The sequence below is a fragment of the Misgurnus anguillicaudatus genome, chromosome 13, assembly GCF_027580225.2.
Source record: "Misgurnus anguillicaudatus chromosome 13, ASM2758022v2, whole genome shotgun sequence".
NCBI lineage: Eukaryota > Metazoa > Chordata > Actinopteri > Cypriniformes > Cobitidae > Misgurnus > Misgurnus anguillicaudatus.
In genome coordinates, this window is record NC_073349.2 from 22897970 (window position 1) to 22912951 (window position 14982).

Genomic DNA, 14982 nt, shown 5'->3' on the forward strand with positions numbered 1-14982 from the left:
TACGTCCTGTCGCTTTTTAAGTTTAGAGATAAGAAGAATACTATCTAGTGGTCAGGATGTAAGCTCCAAATGAAACAACTGTCCAAAAAAAATCTATATTGCATTTTTATACAGTATTGCCAAACAAAATATCACGATACTCACATGTATCTGTATTTTCTTATTTAACTACTGCACAGCGCTCTTGCTTGTTTTATTTTGCTTAAATATCATATACTATTATATAGCATAGCATTTCTGCTTTTATTACTTTTTTGCATTTTGCCATTTTAATAGAGATATTAAAAAAACGAAGAACAGTTAAATGTCACAAGCCTGATTCGCACACAGGTTGCCCGTGCAGAAAATACAAGTAAGTTTTACCCTCCAGGCTATGTCTCTGACATTTAAAAGAGTTAAAATGATTTTGACTGCTTTACTACCAAAGTGCACACATAGCCGTATGGCGGTATTTACATTTGCAAATGCAGTGCAAACTCAGTTTTGACTCAAACATACAGATTACTTACAGTGTGAGACTCCAGTTCAGATATCTTCTCTGGTTGTCCACCTCCAAAGTAATAAACCCTAATGATGTGATCAGTGCTGCCTGTTGCCAGGAACATCCCGCCTGAAATATCATCAATCGCTTAATACTACATAAATTACATTATCACCTTTATTAATACAGTACTGTGCTTACGAACACCATTAAAAAGCGTTTATCATCATTTCAGGTGCATCCTGCAGACACAAACTAGCAATAATCCTACAATTGTCATTGCTCAGATGAATGCAAGCAGTGTAATACCAAAGAAATGTAAGCTTATGTGAGTATTTAAAGAGCTCCTGCGGTGCTAAAAATTGTCTGAGGTAGGTATCTGTTTGATAAACACATAGACACATAATAAATCTACTACTTGAAATAAGCCACTTATATCAAATATCAAAAGATGAAAATGTGGCCATTCATCCACATTTTCAGTCTCTCGCTACCCTGGCTGTAAATGATAAAGGGCACTTGTTTAAATAAAGCATGTGAAGGTGAAAACCCAGGTTTGACACTTTGACCTACCTGCACTGAAAGAGGAACAGATCATCTGCACACCCGGTCTGGGTCGCTCGACGAATTTACTGGGCCGATGCCTGCACACATAGGAACGCACACACACAGAAACATGATGAGTGTGAGCATATACTGTAGGCGCTAAAAGGTCTTTCATGATCCTTGTTAAAAGTGAACATTCCCCTTTCTGCACCCCTAGAAGCATCAGATAAAAGCTTTTTAGACAGGTTTCCCCAAACACCTCTACAGTACTTCCTCTAAAGTCAAAGTCGAAAAGTTCATCTTGGACTACTTTAATAAACATAGCGACAGCGTTTGTTAAAAGGTCCAGAGTCAGACTGTTTAGACTTTGATAAGGGAAATCATCCTAAAAATGGTTAACAAACACGATGCTACATTTAATGTTGGATTTAAAGGGGTCATATGATGCGATTTCATGCTTTTTCTTTTTCTTTGGAATGTTAAAAGTTCATATTGAAGATCCGTAAAGTCACAAAGATTAAAGTTTCAAACTGAAAGAGATGGGTCTACGCCTCCCCAAAATGCCTCATTCAAATACACCCAAACATATCTATGTCACTGTGTGGAAAGATTTGCATAACACTGCCCAAATGTATACGCAAAGTAAGAAGGTGTAGCTTTAATTCTCGCTTTAGTATTGTTGCCGCCAGTGATGCGCGATCCAAAATGAGTGGGTACCTCCCGGCGGTCGCACGCGGTTAAGAGTCATCCAAAAATATTTTTAATGATATTCGGGTCGCGGTCGGTCGGGTCTTTGAAATAAATAGGGATGCTCCGATCAATGCCGATCTCCACTAAAAATACGTGGCCGATCACTATTCTGAATGAGACAGCCGATCTTATTCACAGCTATTTCATGTACTACGGCTTTTGATCAGTAAGTCCTTATCGATCTAAAATCACTGTTAGTTTGAGTCGTTTATAACATGCATTTGAAAAAGCAACACTCTCAAACATAATTATTAAACATATTTTTTATTATCATGAAAATAATGAACAGTTTTGAAGAACAGCAATATAAATATATCCTTAAGACATTTCCTGAAGCTGCGTGTCATCTTAGCTGCGTGTGTATTGTTCTTTGTCTACAGCGCATTCTGAGTTTCTGCACCAGAGCGCCCCCTGGCTTTTGAATGTAGCTGCATTTCGCCTTAATTCATTGAAAAGCATAGCAAGAATTATCGGCCGATCGATCAGAGCATCCCTAGAAATAAAGATGCCAATTAACTATTTTAAACAATTACTACTTTCAAAAAATGTGGGTAATTTTTTTTGCGGTCCGAGTTGCGGGCGGTTAGTTGAAAACGTTGGTTGGGTGCGGGTTGTTTATACATTGACCCACGCACCGCTGGTTGCCACCACCACCATGTCATGGAGACGCTGTGTTTTCCATTGCTTTGGAGCTGATATACCAAATATGGTAAGGGGTGTCCATCACACGGTTGAGGCATTCAACCAATCACAATGCACAGGACAGCTGGCCAATCAGAGCACACAGCGCCTTTCAGAACAATGAGCTTTGTAAAAATCAACATGCTTTTCAAAATAGGCTAGGCATAGAAGAGCGACAATAATGTACAGTATGGGGAAAATAATGTGTTTTTTAAACTTCATAAACATTCCATTACACCAAATACACTAAATGAAGAGTTTGGTTCCAAAACGTGATAAACGCCATTTAAAAAAAAGAGTTACTGCCAAAATCAGTATTATTTCAGGTCAGTATTTAAAAGTAAATTCTTAATTTTAAGCAAAATACAATATTCGCCGTGTTATGCTGTCATCTTTTCTCACGTTTTTCTCAAACGCAATAAATGCCACTCCTCCTTATCTGCAGAATGCAATTATTTCGCTCAACAAATCACAGCACACCATTTCATGCAATGTAAACAAACAATGACGGCGCATTGAATACACACGAATCCTAGTTTTCCTCATCTTGTACTTCGTGATCAACAAACAAGCAAAAACAAAATAATAATTTGATGGCATTGATAAACCTGTGGTGATTTTCTGTGACGGGGAAGACATGTAAGCCATCAAAATCTAAAAATTTACGAAAGAGGCACTCGGGAGACGAAAAATGCTGGTTGCTTGTTTTCCAGACAGCATCAAGCTTCTGTCATGCTAACACATTGACCACAAGGGATCTTATGAAAAACTTTACATTATTTGACACGAAGCCAACGGAAATCGAGCAGGACCAAAACATTTTACAGCTGATCGACATCCCAAGTATAACAGCAGCAATGACTGCTGTAATATGACAAGTAAGTGTTTTGATTAATGCCATTAATGTTTATTTTTTTAATCCATGTATACCACTAGTCAACTAAATGAATATAACATGGCAAAGATGAATGCAAATTTATAAATTGATTATTGCATTTTGTGGAAAAAATAATCCGTTTTTATAATAAATCTTTGAAAATAAAATTATGGATTTGAATTTTTAATGTTATTATAACCTAAAGATGCTATGTGAAATTTTGTAACAGAAAATATTGTCTTTCATCTTGTCACTTTCTTGGTATAGAAAACATATTTTTCCCCAAATTAGTCAAAATGGATTTATTGCATTTTGGAACCAAATTCTTCAAATAATGTTCTTTTTAGCAAGGTCATGTGACACCTTTAAAAAAAAGCTGCATTGGACTATTAATTCGATAGTTCAACATAACAAGATCTTCGAATATCCAAAAAAAAAAAAATCCTAAAACTCCACATATGTGGGTGAGAAGAACAAACAAAACTCACCCAAATTTGAGCGTGCGTGCGTCCCACTGCCAGAAACAGACGGTGCCGTCAGCTCCGGTGGAGGACAGGAACCTCTTATTGCCACTGCAAAAAGGGGAAAACTACACACACACACACACACACACACACACACAAACATTAGAAACATGATACACAACATCTATAAATGTATGACTACGTGTGTGATTGTGTGCATCAATGAATACAACCTAGGTTTGTATTGATGCATGCCTGTGTGTATCTACTGTGAGACGTATAAAGATGAAGGTAAACGTGTTGTTTACCTGTAGTGAGGTGATGGATGCCGCGTGGCCCTCCAGTACCGCCAGCGGGGCCGAGGTCTGCAGGCACCACACTCTGATCATTTTATCACAGCTGCCGGCCGCCAGCAGGGTGTTCTCGTAATTCACAGCCATGTCTGAAATCTCTGCTGCGTGACCTCTCAGTGTCGCCAGCAAACGCCCGTTGTCCGTCGCCCAGATTTTCACCAAGCAGTCGTCCGAACCCTGAGGACATACCACACACCTGGTAACCCCCATAAGCCTGGCCAAAGTCACACATCAAAATCTGTCACTTGTCAGACTAATCCCCTAAAGCTCTATGGAGAATTTTTATATTCCAACAGCCAAATTAAAAAAAGCATTTAAGCCAAGCAGAGTCCAATTAATGCCTGAAGCAATGACCGCAAAACCCACGTGTAGAAGTTGTTTCAAATGTATATATTTAAAAATTTGCCGACAGTAGATAACAAGCCATTAGGAATCAAGTCATTTCAGAGGGTTCCCACACCTTAGTTAACTTTAATTTCAAATTCAGGTCCAATACCCTCAAATACAAGGGCTAAATGTGGGGCACATTTCAAGTGAGAGCAAGGCTAAATCGCGTTACGTTTTAAGATACATTGATACAGTTCCCTTTCGAGGGAACTCGCGCTGCGTCACTGCGGTGACACTTTGGGGACGCCTCCAGGGGAAAGTGCGTCTGAATGTGTATATCAAATTCAACCAATGGTGAGGCTTAACGACAAAGACGGTGACGAGGGAGCCAGGAAGTATATCGCTATCTGAAATATTGCCAATATTGTACAGATATTGAAATATTGCTACAGGGATGCAGGAAGTATGGCAAGGGAGACGCAGCGTCTCATTCCCTTCTCAGGGAACAACAGTTACATACATAACCCGAGACGTTTTGGTATGAATCAACATTCGCATACAGAAGATATAAGCATTTAAAGTGAACAGTTTAGCACGTGTGTTTAAAGCGTCTAGAATTTTTCCAGAAAACTTCTTGCATAAAATAGATTCAAGCACTTTCAATGACATGTATCTATGTATGTATATTTTCAAAAACTTCCCAGGGCCTTACATTTTTTCCCCAGACTCACAAACTTTCAAGAATTTCAAGAACCCGTGGGAACCCTGAAGTATATTTACATTTATCATATAGCAGACGCTTTTATTCAAATGAACAAATGACGCTTTTATTTAGTCAAAATGGAACCAAAAATAAGTATAGGTGTCCTTTTAGGTGTTTCTTGAAGGTTGTGGTTGACTCTGCAGATCATAGTAGACTAATTTTTATTAAATAAAACATTATAGAGCTGAGCTTAACAAAAAAAAAAAAACATCATAATACTATAACTGTTCAAAAAATGTTTTCACTAATGTCTGGCCTTAAAAATAACTAGGAATAATGGAAAAATGTTTCTGAAGCTCAACTGGTAGATTATTGTGAAAGCAGTGCAAAAGGTCAAGGTTTGTTTCCCGGGAACAAACACATTCTGCACTTTTATGATTTTTAAATAAAAAACTTGATATTTAAAAAATGAACTTGATGTTAAAAACATAAACAAAATTTAGATGCTTTTTTCCTTTTTGAACTGTCCTGAATATTTACTGATTTACTGTAAAGCATTTAGTGGGCTAAGCATTATATCATTTTTACTCTTTAGACCCATCTGAATTTAGCGCAAGGTGAATCAAAAAATACTGTGTGTGTGTGTGTGTGTGTGTGTGTGTGTGAGTGTCGAGCATTTCATTACCATGACAACAAGCAAAGAACCATAAAAAAAGAATTAGAGCAACTTGAACCCAATCTTTCATTCACTGCCTGATTAAAAGATTTTCCAGAACCCTTCCTTTTCTTTCCTAATCTTGAATACAACAAAATGGAAATATCGCAGTTGTTTCCAGAAACACTGGAAATACTGCGGTAATAACCTTGATTTTAAGCAGGCCGCACGTGCATATCAAATTGTGCAGAGACAAATGATCCACGGGCCGCATGTGGAGACGAACATTCATGAAGATCTGTTAAACACAGGCTGAATGCCAACGACACACTGGCTAATAGCTCAGGAATAAGATAGAGATGATTTTATTTGTGGCCTGCAGCCAAATACAGAAAAGAAACACTTTTTTCAATCTGCATGGAGAGACACACCCCCCTTCGACGAGGGAAAAGAGCTAGAGGAAAAAGAAGAGAGAAGAGAAATACACAGAGACGAAGATCGAAAGTGAAAAAAGACAAAGAGAATAAGTGTGTGTGTGTGTGTGTGTGTGTGTGGGGGGGGGTTAATCCTTGCTGTTCAGCCATTTTTGGAGCATTAAAAACTTGCAGAGTAAAATGGAACCCAAGTGTGCACACTTGAAAACACACATCAGCAAAATACACCCGAGCTCAATTCAACAGGACGCAATGAAACGCTACAGCTCTGACATTCCTGAACAAATGCTTCAAATGCTTATGTCAACACTGGAGATGGGAAAGATGATGTCACACAGCGAAAGTACGCTTGTCCAGACGAAGCATGTGAACGACCTTTAACCTCTAGTTTATCCTACAGTCACAACATTATCTATCTTTGTTAGATGATCAAAAGACTCACTGTCTAAAAATATCCCTTAAGGTCACTATAAAAAGACAGCATTTCCAGTGTCCTCGACATTACAAAATATAAAGACCAACTTATTGAAAATCCACAAAAGGGCCATAGTGTTGTGTCAGATTTACTGAGAATATGGAGTGGGACTTAAAAGTCAAAATGTGAGAGAACTGACTTTTTTGTTTAAATAAAAAAGCAAAGTTTGACAAAAACTAGATTTGGGAAACTTTAAAACAAATCAAACTAATTAAATTAACAAAGAAATATTCAGGGTCATATCATTCAATAAAAAAAATCACACAGGAAGCTGTATTAAACTTTCTCAAATCATGCTGGGATAACATGGATCATCAGGTTCAACACAAACTTATGAAGTCTGTGCCAGTTTTAGATCACAATGTCATTAAAGCAAAGGCTGTGCATACCGGATACTGAGAATGTGTAATATTCAATTTCTAAATTTTTGGAAAACATACTATGCTTATATTGTTAGGCTAAAAATTACAATGTTGTAACGAATTGTATTAAATAAAAAAATCCAAAACATAGACAATGGTCAATTGAAACTGTGGACCCTATTGGGTGATTCCCGCAAAATTATACTTATGAGGTGTCATGAAACATTTTGATAAAAAAAGAGTATCAAAATAAGAAGCTTACAGTAACAAACATCTCTTTATGTACTATTTTGCACATGATTTCAAATGATATCATACAAACCAATTTTGGTTTTTTTTCCACATTTAAGGGGAACATTTTCATTACCGCAACGTGTCCATGACTGGAATTTGGTTTTTTGACATGGAAATATTTATAATTAAAAAAATCTAAAAAATAAAAAGCTTCAGTGCATGTGATACTATAAACATTTACAGTACAGAAACATGTAGTGTTTGGTGATCATTTGTAAATGTAGAGGCAATAATAAGGAATATAAATAAAATATTCTCATCCTCCGCAACAATTTTCAACCATTGTTTAAGCCCTCAAGGAACTAACATTTTCAAAAAAAAAAAAAACTAGTTGGAAGGGACATAATTGTGATAAAAGTTGAAATTTTGTTTGTCATTGTACCTAGACAACTTTTTAGTTCTTATTACTGAAACATGAGTTTGTAAATGCATACATTTAATGTAATATCATGTTGCGGTAATGATAATGTTTGATAATGATAATCAAAAAAATTTAAATAATTCAATAGGAAATATTTTTTTTATCCTCTAAAAGTAATGGTCACAGTAAATTCAGACCTCAAACTTATATGTGCAAAATAAAATGGCTTCAAGGGCTTTTTAAAAAATCTGATGCTGGTCACCTTTTAAGTGTTAGAATCACCCTATTGTAAAACTGAAGGTAAAACCAAACACAATTTCTGTGCATGATCAGATATGCAAAACAAGTAAGCAACTTTAACACTTCAAAATATTACTACAGCAAACCACAAATCAATGTATTCAGTAAAGCTTTTATCCACGACAACTTAAAGGGTTACTTCACCCCAAAATGATAATTTTATCATAAATCACTTAACCCCTGTGTCGTTCTAATCCACTGAGTGCTCCGATTGTCTTCATAACACATTTTTAGATATTTTTGATGAAAACCGGGAGGCTTTTATCTGTCCCATTGACTTCAGTTACTTTCACAATTGTTTCCCAAAAAATAATAAAAGACATCACCAAAAAGTCCATGTTCCATCAGTCGTTCAATAATAATATTATGAAGTGACGAAAACACTTTGTTCGGCAAAGAACACAAAATTGACTATTTTATTCAACAATTTCTTCTCCTCCATGGTTGTTTAAAGCACATTCGCGACTAGACTTAGGCGCATACTGCTGACGTCACCTGCTGACGTAGTTGCCAGCGTACAGACACAGAATACGCTGGCAAGTAATTTGCACATTTATACGGGCTGTTTAAGTATTGTTTACAATGTTTGCATAATGCTTCTTAAAAGAAAAAAAACGTGGAGGAGAAGAAATTGTTGAATAAAATCGTTCGTTTTGTTTTCTTTGCGCACAAAAGTGTTTTCAATGGGACAGTCACATGTTTCCCGGTTTTCATCAAAAATATACAAAAATGGGTTTTGAAGACAATCGGAGCACTTGCTGGTCTAGAACGACACAGGGGCAAGTGATTTACTATCATTTTGGGTTGAACTATCCCTTTAAAAACCAAAACATAAATAAATAAATAAAACAAGTTGCGTCTATAGCCTTACTTTTAAAATGCAGCACTTTTAAAATGCAGTACATAGAAAATAAGTGTGAACATGCAGGACCACGGTTGCCTTTAAAACCCCTTAAACATCAAACCAACTTCTTGACCAAAGGATTTTATTATTTAAAGATTTTTACAGCACCTTAAAACATTTAGCAACATCTTTTTAAATGGCTTTTAAATTCTATATTGGTCACACATACAGATGTTGATATGAGTAAATCCACTCTGACTTTACTCACTGCTCAAACCTCCAACTATCAATCTGTAAAATAACAAATATGCTTACTGCATTTAACTATTTACTAAATGTTAGAAATGTTACTAAATGTAAGGGGCAGTTTCCCGGACAGGAATTATACTAGTCCTAGACTAAAATAAATGTTAGGCTGTCCAAACAGAAAACAACTTGCACTGACATATCGTACAATACATCAGTGGCCTTTGTTTTGCCTCAAAAAGTAATTTTTACTTTTAGTAAGGCATGTTTGTTAAAACTACTTATTTTTCTTAATTTAACTAAGGCCTAGTCCTGGCTTAAGCTAATCCCTGTCCGGGAAAACACCCCTAAATATACGGAATATATATGAAGATAGATGGGTCAAGGTAAAGGCAGGTGTAAAAGTTAATTTTAAGAACAACAATCTTTCTTACTTTTTTACATGCTGCTGAAAAAATTTAACACATCCAGTGTGTTTTTATCTCTAGAAGAAATCATTCATTTTCAACACTTAATTAAATCCAGCCAAGTCATTTTATTCTCCTCTTGATAAATCGATATTGATATTAACTTATAAATTCATCCAGTTAACTTTAACTGTATAAAATGTAGTAATAAATGAATCTACACATACATCATATGAATTATGGTATGTTTTTCCCTGTAGTCAAAAAATTAAAATTATTAATAATGTATACACTTATTTAAAACAATTCATTTCCAGACACACACACACTCCCAAAGTAAATGGAGCAAGGACATGATAAACCATGACAAACATAACCTACTGTAACGCTATACTGTACAGAAAAACAACACTAACCAATACAAGGCACACAACACGAAAGAGTAAAATTAAAACATTTCACTAGCAGTCTCAGATCTGAACCACAGTATATTTCCTTCAATTTCTTCAATTTCAGGGGAAAAAATGAAACAGATCCAAAATGTTTTTACAAGTCAATCAAACATAAAATGTTCAATCAGTCACGCACACAAATATGAAACCAGATGCCTTACTGTGAAGATGCGGCGACCGGTGCGGTCGAAGGTGACACAGTACACAGATGACAGGTGTCCCAGAATTCTCTTGTGCATCTTCATATGTTGGTAAACAGCTGTAGGCACCAGCTGACCCAACCGATAAGAGCCATTCAGCCTCCGACTGTATACCGTCTCCACTAAAGCAACCATGTGTAAAAATAAAAGAGAGGAAATACATTTTAGAAGAAACACAGCAAGCTGTTAGGATTATTATGCATGTTATTGTTTCCAGTGGAATACATTAACAGCAGAACCAATGAGACGTGTCTTACCAATGTTGGGCGGGCTTCCATAGATGACTGGCGGCTCGGGTGGCCTGCCACAGTGCAGGGCTGCGAGGGCAGACCCCTTCCATACCACGTGCTTACAACCTGCCAACAAACAGGTGGGAGTAAATATACACTGTAGAAATGATGGAAACCCTAACCACTCATACACAAACTGTGTTTGATGTAATACCCAAGAAAACACACACACACACTGTCAATAGATTCATTTCAATAAATACAAGCATTTATTCTTGAATATATTAGAGATGTGTTAATTAAGACATCAATGTAATTAACAAATTAAAACAACATTATTACATTGCATACCTACCTGTATAAAACTCAATGCCATTTGTAATGAATAAAAAATACAGTAGTTTCTTTACCATTTTACATTACAGAAAATTGTGGCATCTGAAATACAAATCTGTGTGTAAATACGTATAGGTCCACAGGGAATCTACAGAGTATACTGTTAATAATATTATAATAGTGTTATAGCAGCACTATCTCTGCTGACTAACATGCATGCTCTTGTAATAACAAATAAATTGTTAGATAATTCCAATATCTTGCTTTCCTGCACCCATGAAAATGGTTACTAAAAATGCATTCTTATGAAAAAGACACATTTTACACAGAATTGTCCAGACACATAAGGATAAATTATGGTGCATTCAAATTTCCCTCCTCAAAAGCAGTAATTGTGATGTGCATTTAACCAATTGTACGCATTGGATAATTTCCTATTCCACTTACTGAATAAGATTAATGCAACAAAATGATACGCATTACATGAGTAATTGATGCTTTATCTTTGTATTTATCACTCTTACAATGCCACTTAGAATGACAGAAACTGCATTTTAGTCCAAGCTAATAGCCAAATGAGTAAAGAAACGCCTTCCATGATGCTTCAACCGACACTCCCCCAACCCTTAAAATAAGTAAAAATGAACATGTGCGCTCCTGACATGCACTTGCATTATTAGACAAAAAGAAAAAAGGGGGCAGACAGAGACACTCACTTTTGTTGGTACGCAGCAGTGACTGACGTCCAGCTCCCAGCAGTGAGTTAACACCGGGTACACTGGCTGGCACTTCCCTTTCTAAAAGTGGGCTCACTCGTTCACACACCTGTAACAGGTGATCTGGAGAAACGTGCCTGTACAATTTGACCTTCACACACACACACACATAAACATGACACACAACATTAAAATGTTGTTAGTGAAAGAAATCTTCTAATATACACTCATTGTGCAAAAACATTTTTATATAACAATAATTTGTAGTCTAAGGAGTATTCTATATACATACAATACTTAAAATATATAATTATTATTACATAATTATTTAATGCATTATTATAATAGAATTAATTCATGTTTTAAATTAAACATTATTCACCACCATGTAATTATCGTTTATTAACGCGTTTAATGAAATATAATGAAATAAGAAACCATAAACAAATGTTTTCCAATAATAATCAGACAAACATTTATCACGCATGAAACATGTACAAACAAACAATAATGAGACAAAAGCATAACCGTGGTAAAGACTGTAAGAAACTCGCAAATACTCTTTTATCTTTCAATTTTTCTTCAGAGATGAATCTAATTAACAAAAACAATAAAAATGTACGTAAATGTTAATTTCTTTTATCAAGCCTCTTCAGCACATACAGCCTTAACGCTCGGTCAGTAATTATTGTGTGCTTAATTGCATTTAGCGTAATCCTATTGGTCGTCACACACTCCATATCTATTCACACACAAACACCGCACACACCAAACAGCTGCGCGTTTAACATTGAGTGCGCAAAATATATGCATTACATATATTATTAAGTATGCATGCAATACAGTTGTGTTATGCCTACCCATTATAATGTTTCTTATTTTGCATATTGTGCTTTTTTGTTACATATTTTACAAATTGTGCTGTTTTTGTTGTTATTGGGACGTTTTATGCTGTAGTAATTACCACTACTGTCAATTATTACAACGAATAACATTTATATATTTTTTACATTTTAATAAAAAAATATATTATTTTAAACAAAATTATATTAATATTATCATTACTGTCATCATTATAATTTTTCTTATAATTAATGATAATTAATGTAGATTGCATTGTTCATTAACATATTGATCGAGAGACACCAGACATGACAAAAAAAAATAATAACTGACAGCGCCAACATCAGGCGGTGAAGTCTTGTGTGCCTTCTTCCTATCCACGATCTGACTGCACGAGCTTTAACATCTTCACACGCCAGTGGAAATATCCACGAACAGTCACATTCACACACACATAATAAACACACACCAGCTATAATACACTGAGAAACAGGCGCCGTAATGCTTTCGATCCAGTGGGGAGACTGCGCGAGAGATCCGCCGCGAGACAATCACGCGACCAATCGCGGATCCAATGTAACAGCTTATCGCTACAATGTGTTTAATTTCATCGTGCAAGAGAGACGACGAAGTACACCGTGTCTCTATCGGCAGACAGTCTGTGTGATTAACAGACAGTTGTCTCTATTAGTTACACAACTGATGTATGTCGGGGGCTGGCCATAATAGAGGCTGGATCAAAAACATACAAAGTTTTTAAAATAAAGATATTACTGTGTCTTACACTTCAAACACGGAATAAAATTGAGATCCCGAGTGATATTCTTACATAAAATAGCGATCTACTGAAAAACGCAAACAGTCCGATTAATCATTTATTTACCTTTCCGAATATTGTAATTAATAAATTAATCAATACGTACTCATTGCGATGTACCTCTCATTTGCACTAAAAGCATGTCTCCTTGAGTCTCTTCAAAATAATTTCCACCTAAAAATATATCGCAGACAACGATGGCCACTTTAAAAATCCAGTAACCTTCTAGCTCCTCTTACGCTTCCGGCTTTGCTAGTTCATGCTCAAAAACCTTAGTTTAAGTATAACAAACTAAGGTAAATGTAGTATTTTACCCTGACTATGGTTGTATTACATGAGGCAGAGCGCCTCCATCCCGCCCCGCTTTCACTCTGGCGCACTGGTCCCTCCTCCCTCCGCTCCCTTCCCCTTATACAGCACCACATTCATGACGTCTCTTTATTTCTACATCAATTTTAACATCTATTTCAACCTTATGTGTACCACTGACACCAAACTCACATCCCTGAGGTCAAGTCAGGCTCTGGGTTCACCACTTGACAGTGCTTTCTATCGCCGAGGCTGGGTTTTCCCCGTGTGTACGGATTAAGTTTTTCCTGATTTAAAAATTGCGGGAAATTCAATTTCTTATTTTGCTCTCTAAAAAGTTTTCTCTCGGTTATAGGGATCCCTTACCAAATTCTCGTAACTCCCTGGGTGTTCTTTGCCAGTCCAGTCAATTCTTTTGGGTAACAACTGCAATGGAAAAATACTGTTAAGTCGCTTTGGGTCAATTCTAGGTGGTCAAATTTGTATTTTTAAGCAATAAATGTGAAATCCGCGTTAAATTATCGGCTTTAAGTACGGCGCAGTGAGATGCGACGCGAGTAGGGCTCGTGCTGCTTACCTCCTTCTCTTGAACCTCCCGTATCAAGGTCTGAAAAAGGCATAAAAATGCCATTTTAAACCAGGATATTTTCCAGAAATGTTGTTTAAAATCTTAAATGACAAAATCACCCACCTCTGCCGCGTCCTGACAAGGTCCAGCTTCTAAAAATCGGGCTATTAGGAAGTACAGTTCTGCGAGATGGGGGAGAATACATGAGCTACATTAGCTTTGAAGAAGGACGTGGTGGGAAAGGCAGATGTCTAAAAATATTTCAGCGCCACCTTTCTCAGTCCCTTTACTCACCGGATTTCAACTGCGCGACGTGTTTACGCTCAGCAGCCATGTTTAGGGTTGTTGTGGGGGTAAAGGAGAAGGTGTGTGTGGCCGTTCTGGGAAGCGGGTATCGCTGGGCTGCCCTATAGTTGTCAGTGTTTGTTCACCAGGAAGAGCTGCGCCTCCATTCACCCAACACAGAAAGCAGATCCGGCTCATCGTTATATCATTCCGCATTCTCACAAATAGTCCCCTTTCATACACAACGTGCAACGCATCGATTAGCACAAACATCCGCGTATCTGGGGTTTTGGACAATGGGGGAAACGATGTTTTTAAAATGTGCAGTTTGATGATAAATAATTTGGGTTTCAGTATACGCTTCACACCCCCTCCTCCCTCCAAAAGCACAACCCCTTTTGCGCAGGAATATACAATGCACAGTCTCGTACGTACGCGCAGGAGAGATTACGATGCTAATACTGAACAGGAACGAAGAAACGATTTAAAGAAATTATTATTACTTCACGCAATAGTTTACCTATTTATTTAGGTCGCATTCATTTGCTCGCTAAATACCGGAATCTGAGCTTTAATGCGCCTCGAACAGTCCGTCGACCTTGCAGCGAAGCTCGGATCTCACACCATGCATGTTTTCCTCACATCAGAATATCGAAGCTTACTATC

General features: G+C 36.8%; 1 protein-coding gene across 1 annotated transcript in view; it reads right to left on the reverse strand.

Annotated features, from left to right (window-relative positions):
• The window catches only part of phip (PHIP subunit of CUL4-Ring ligase complex), a 48370-nt gene extending 33720 nt beyond the window's left edge, over positions 1 to 14650 (reverse strand). Inside the window, exons 1-11 of the mRNA XM_073875418.1 lie at positions 14326 to 14650; positions 14155 to 14213; positions 14041 to 14070; positions 13830 to 13889; positions 11495 to 11645; positions 10470 to 10568; positions 10174 to 10334; positions 4108 to 4329; positions 3824 to 3924; positions 1055 to 1125; positions 510 to 610 (exon numbers count right to left, since the gene is read on the reverse strand). Coding sequence (XP_073731519.1) covers positions 510 to 610; positions 1055 to 1125; positions 3824 to 3924; positions 4108 to 4329; positions 10174 to 10334; positions 10470 to 10568; positions 11495 to 11645; positions 13830 to 13889; positions 14041 to 14070; positions 14155 to 14213; positions 14326 to 14365 — 1095 coding nt within the window. The 5' untranslated portion in view covers positions 14366 to 14650. The remainder of the gene's footprint in view (positions 1 to 509; positions 611 to 1054; positions 1126 to 3823; positions 3925 to 4107; positions 4330 to 10173; positions 10335 to 10469; positions 10569 to 11494; positions 11646 to 13829; positions 13890 to 14040; positions 14071 to 14154; positions 14214 to 14325) is intronic.
• Between the last annotated feature and the right edge of the window lie 332 nt (positions 14651 to 14982).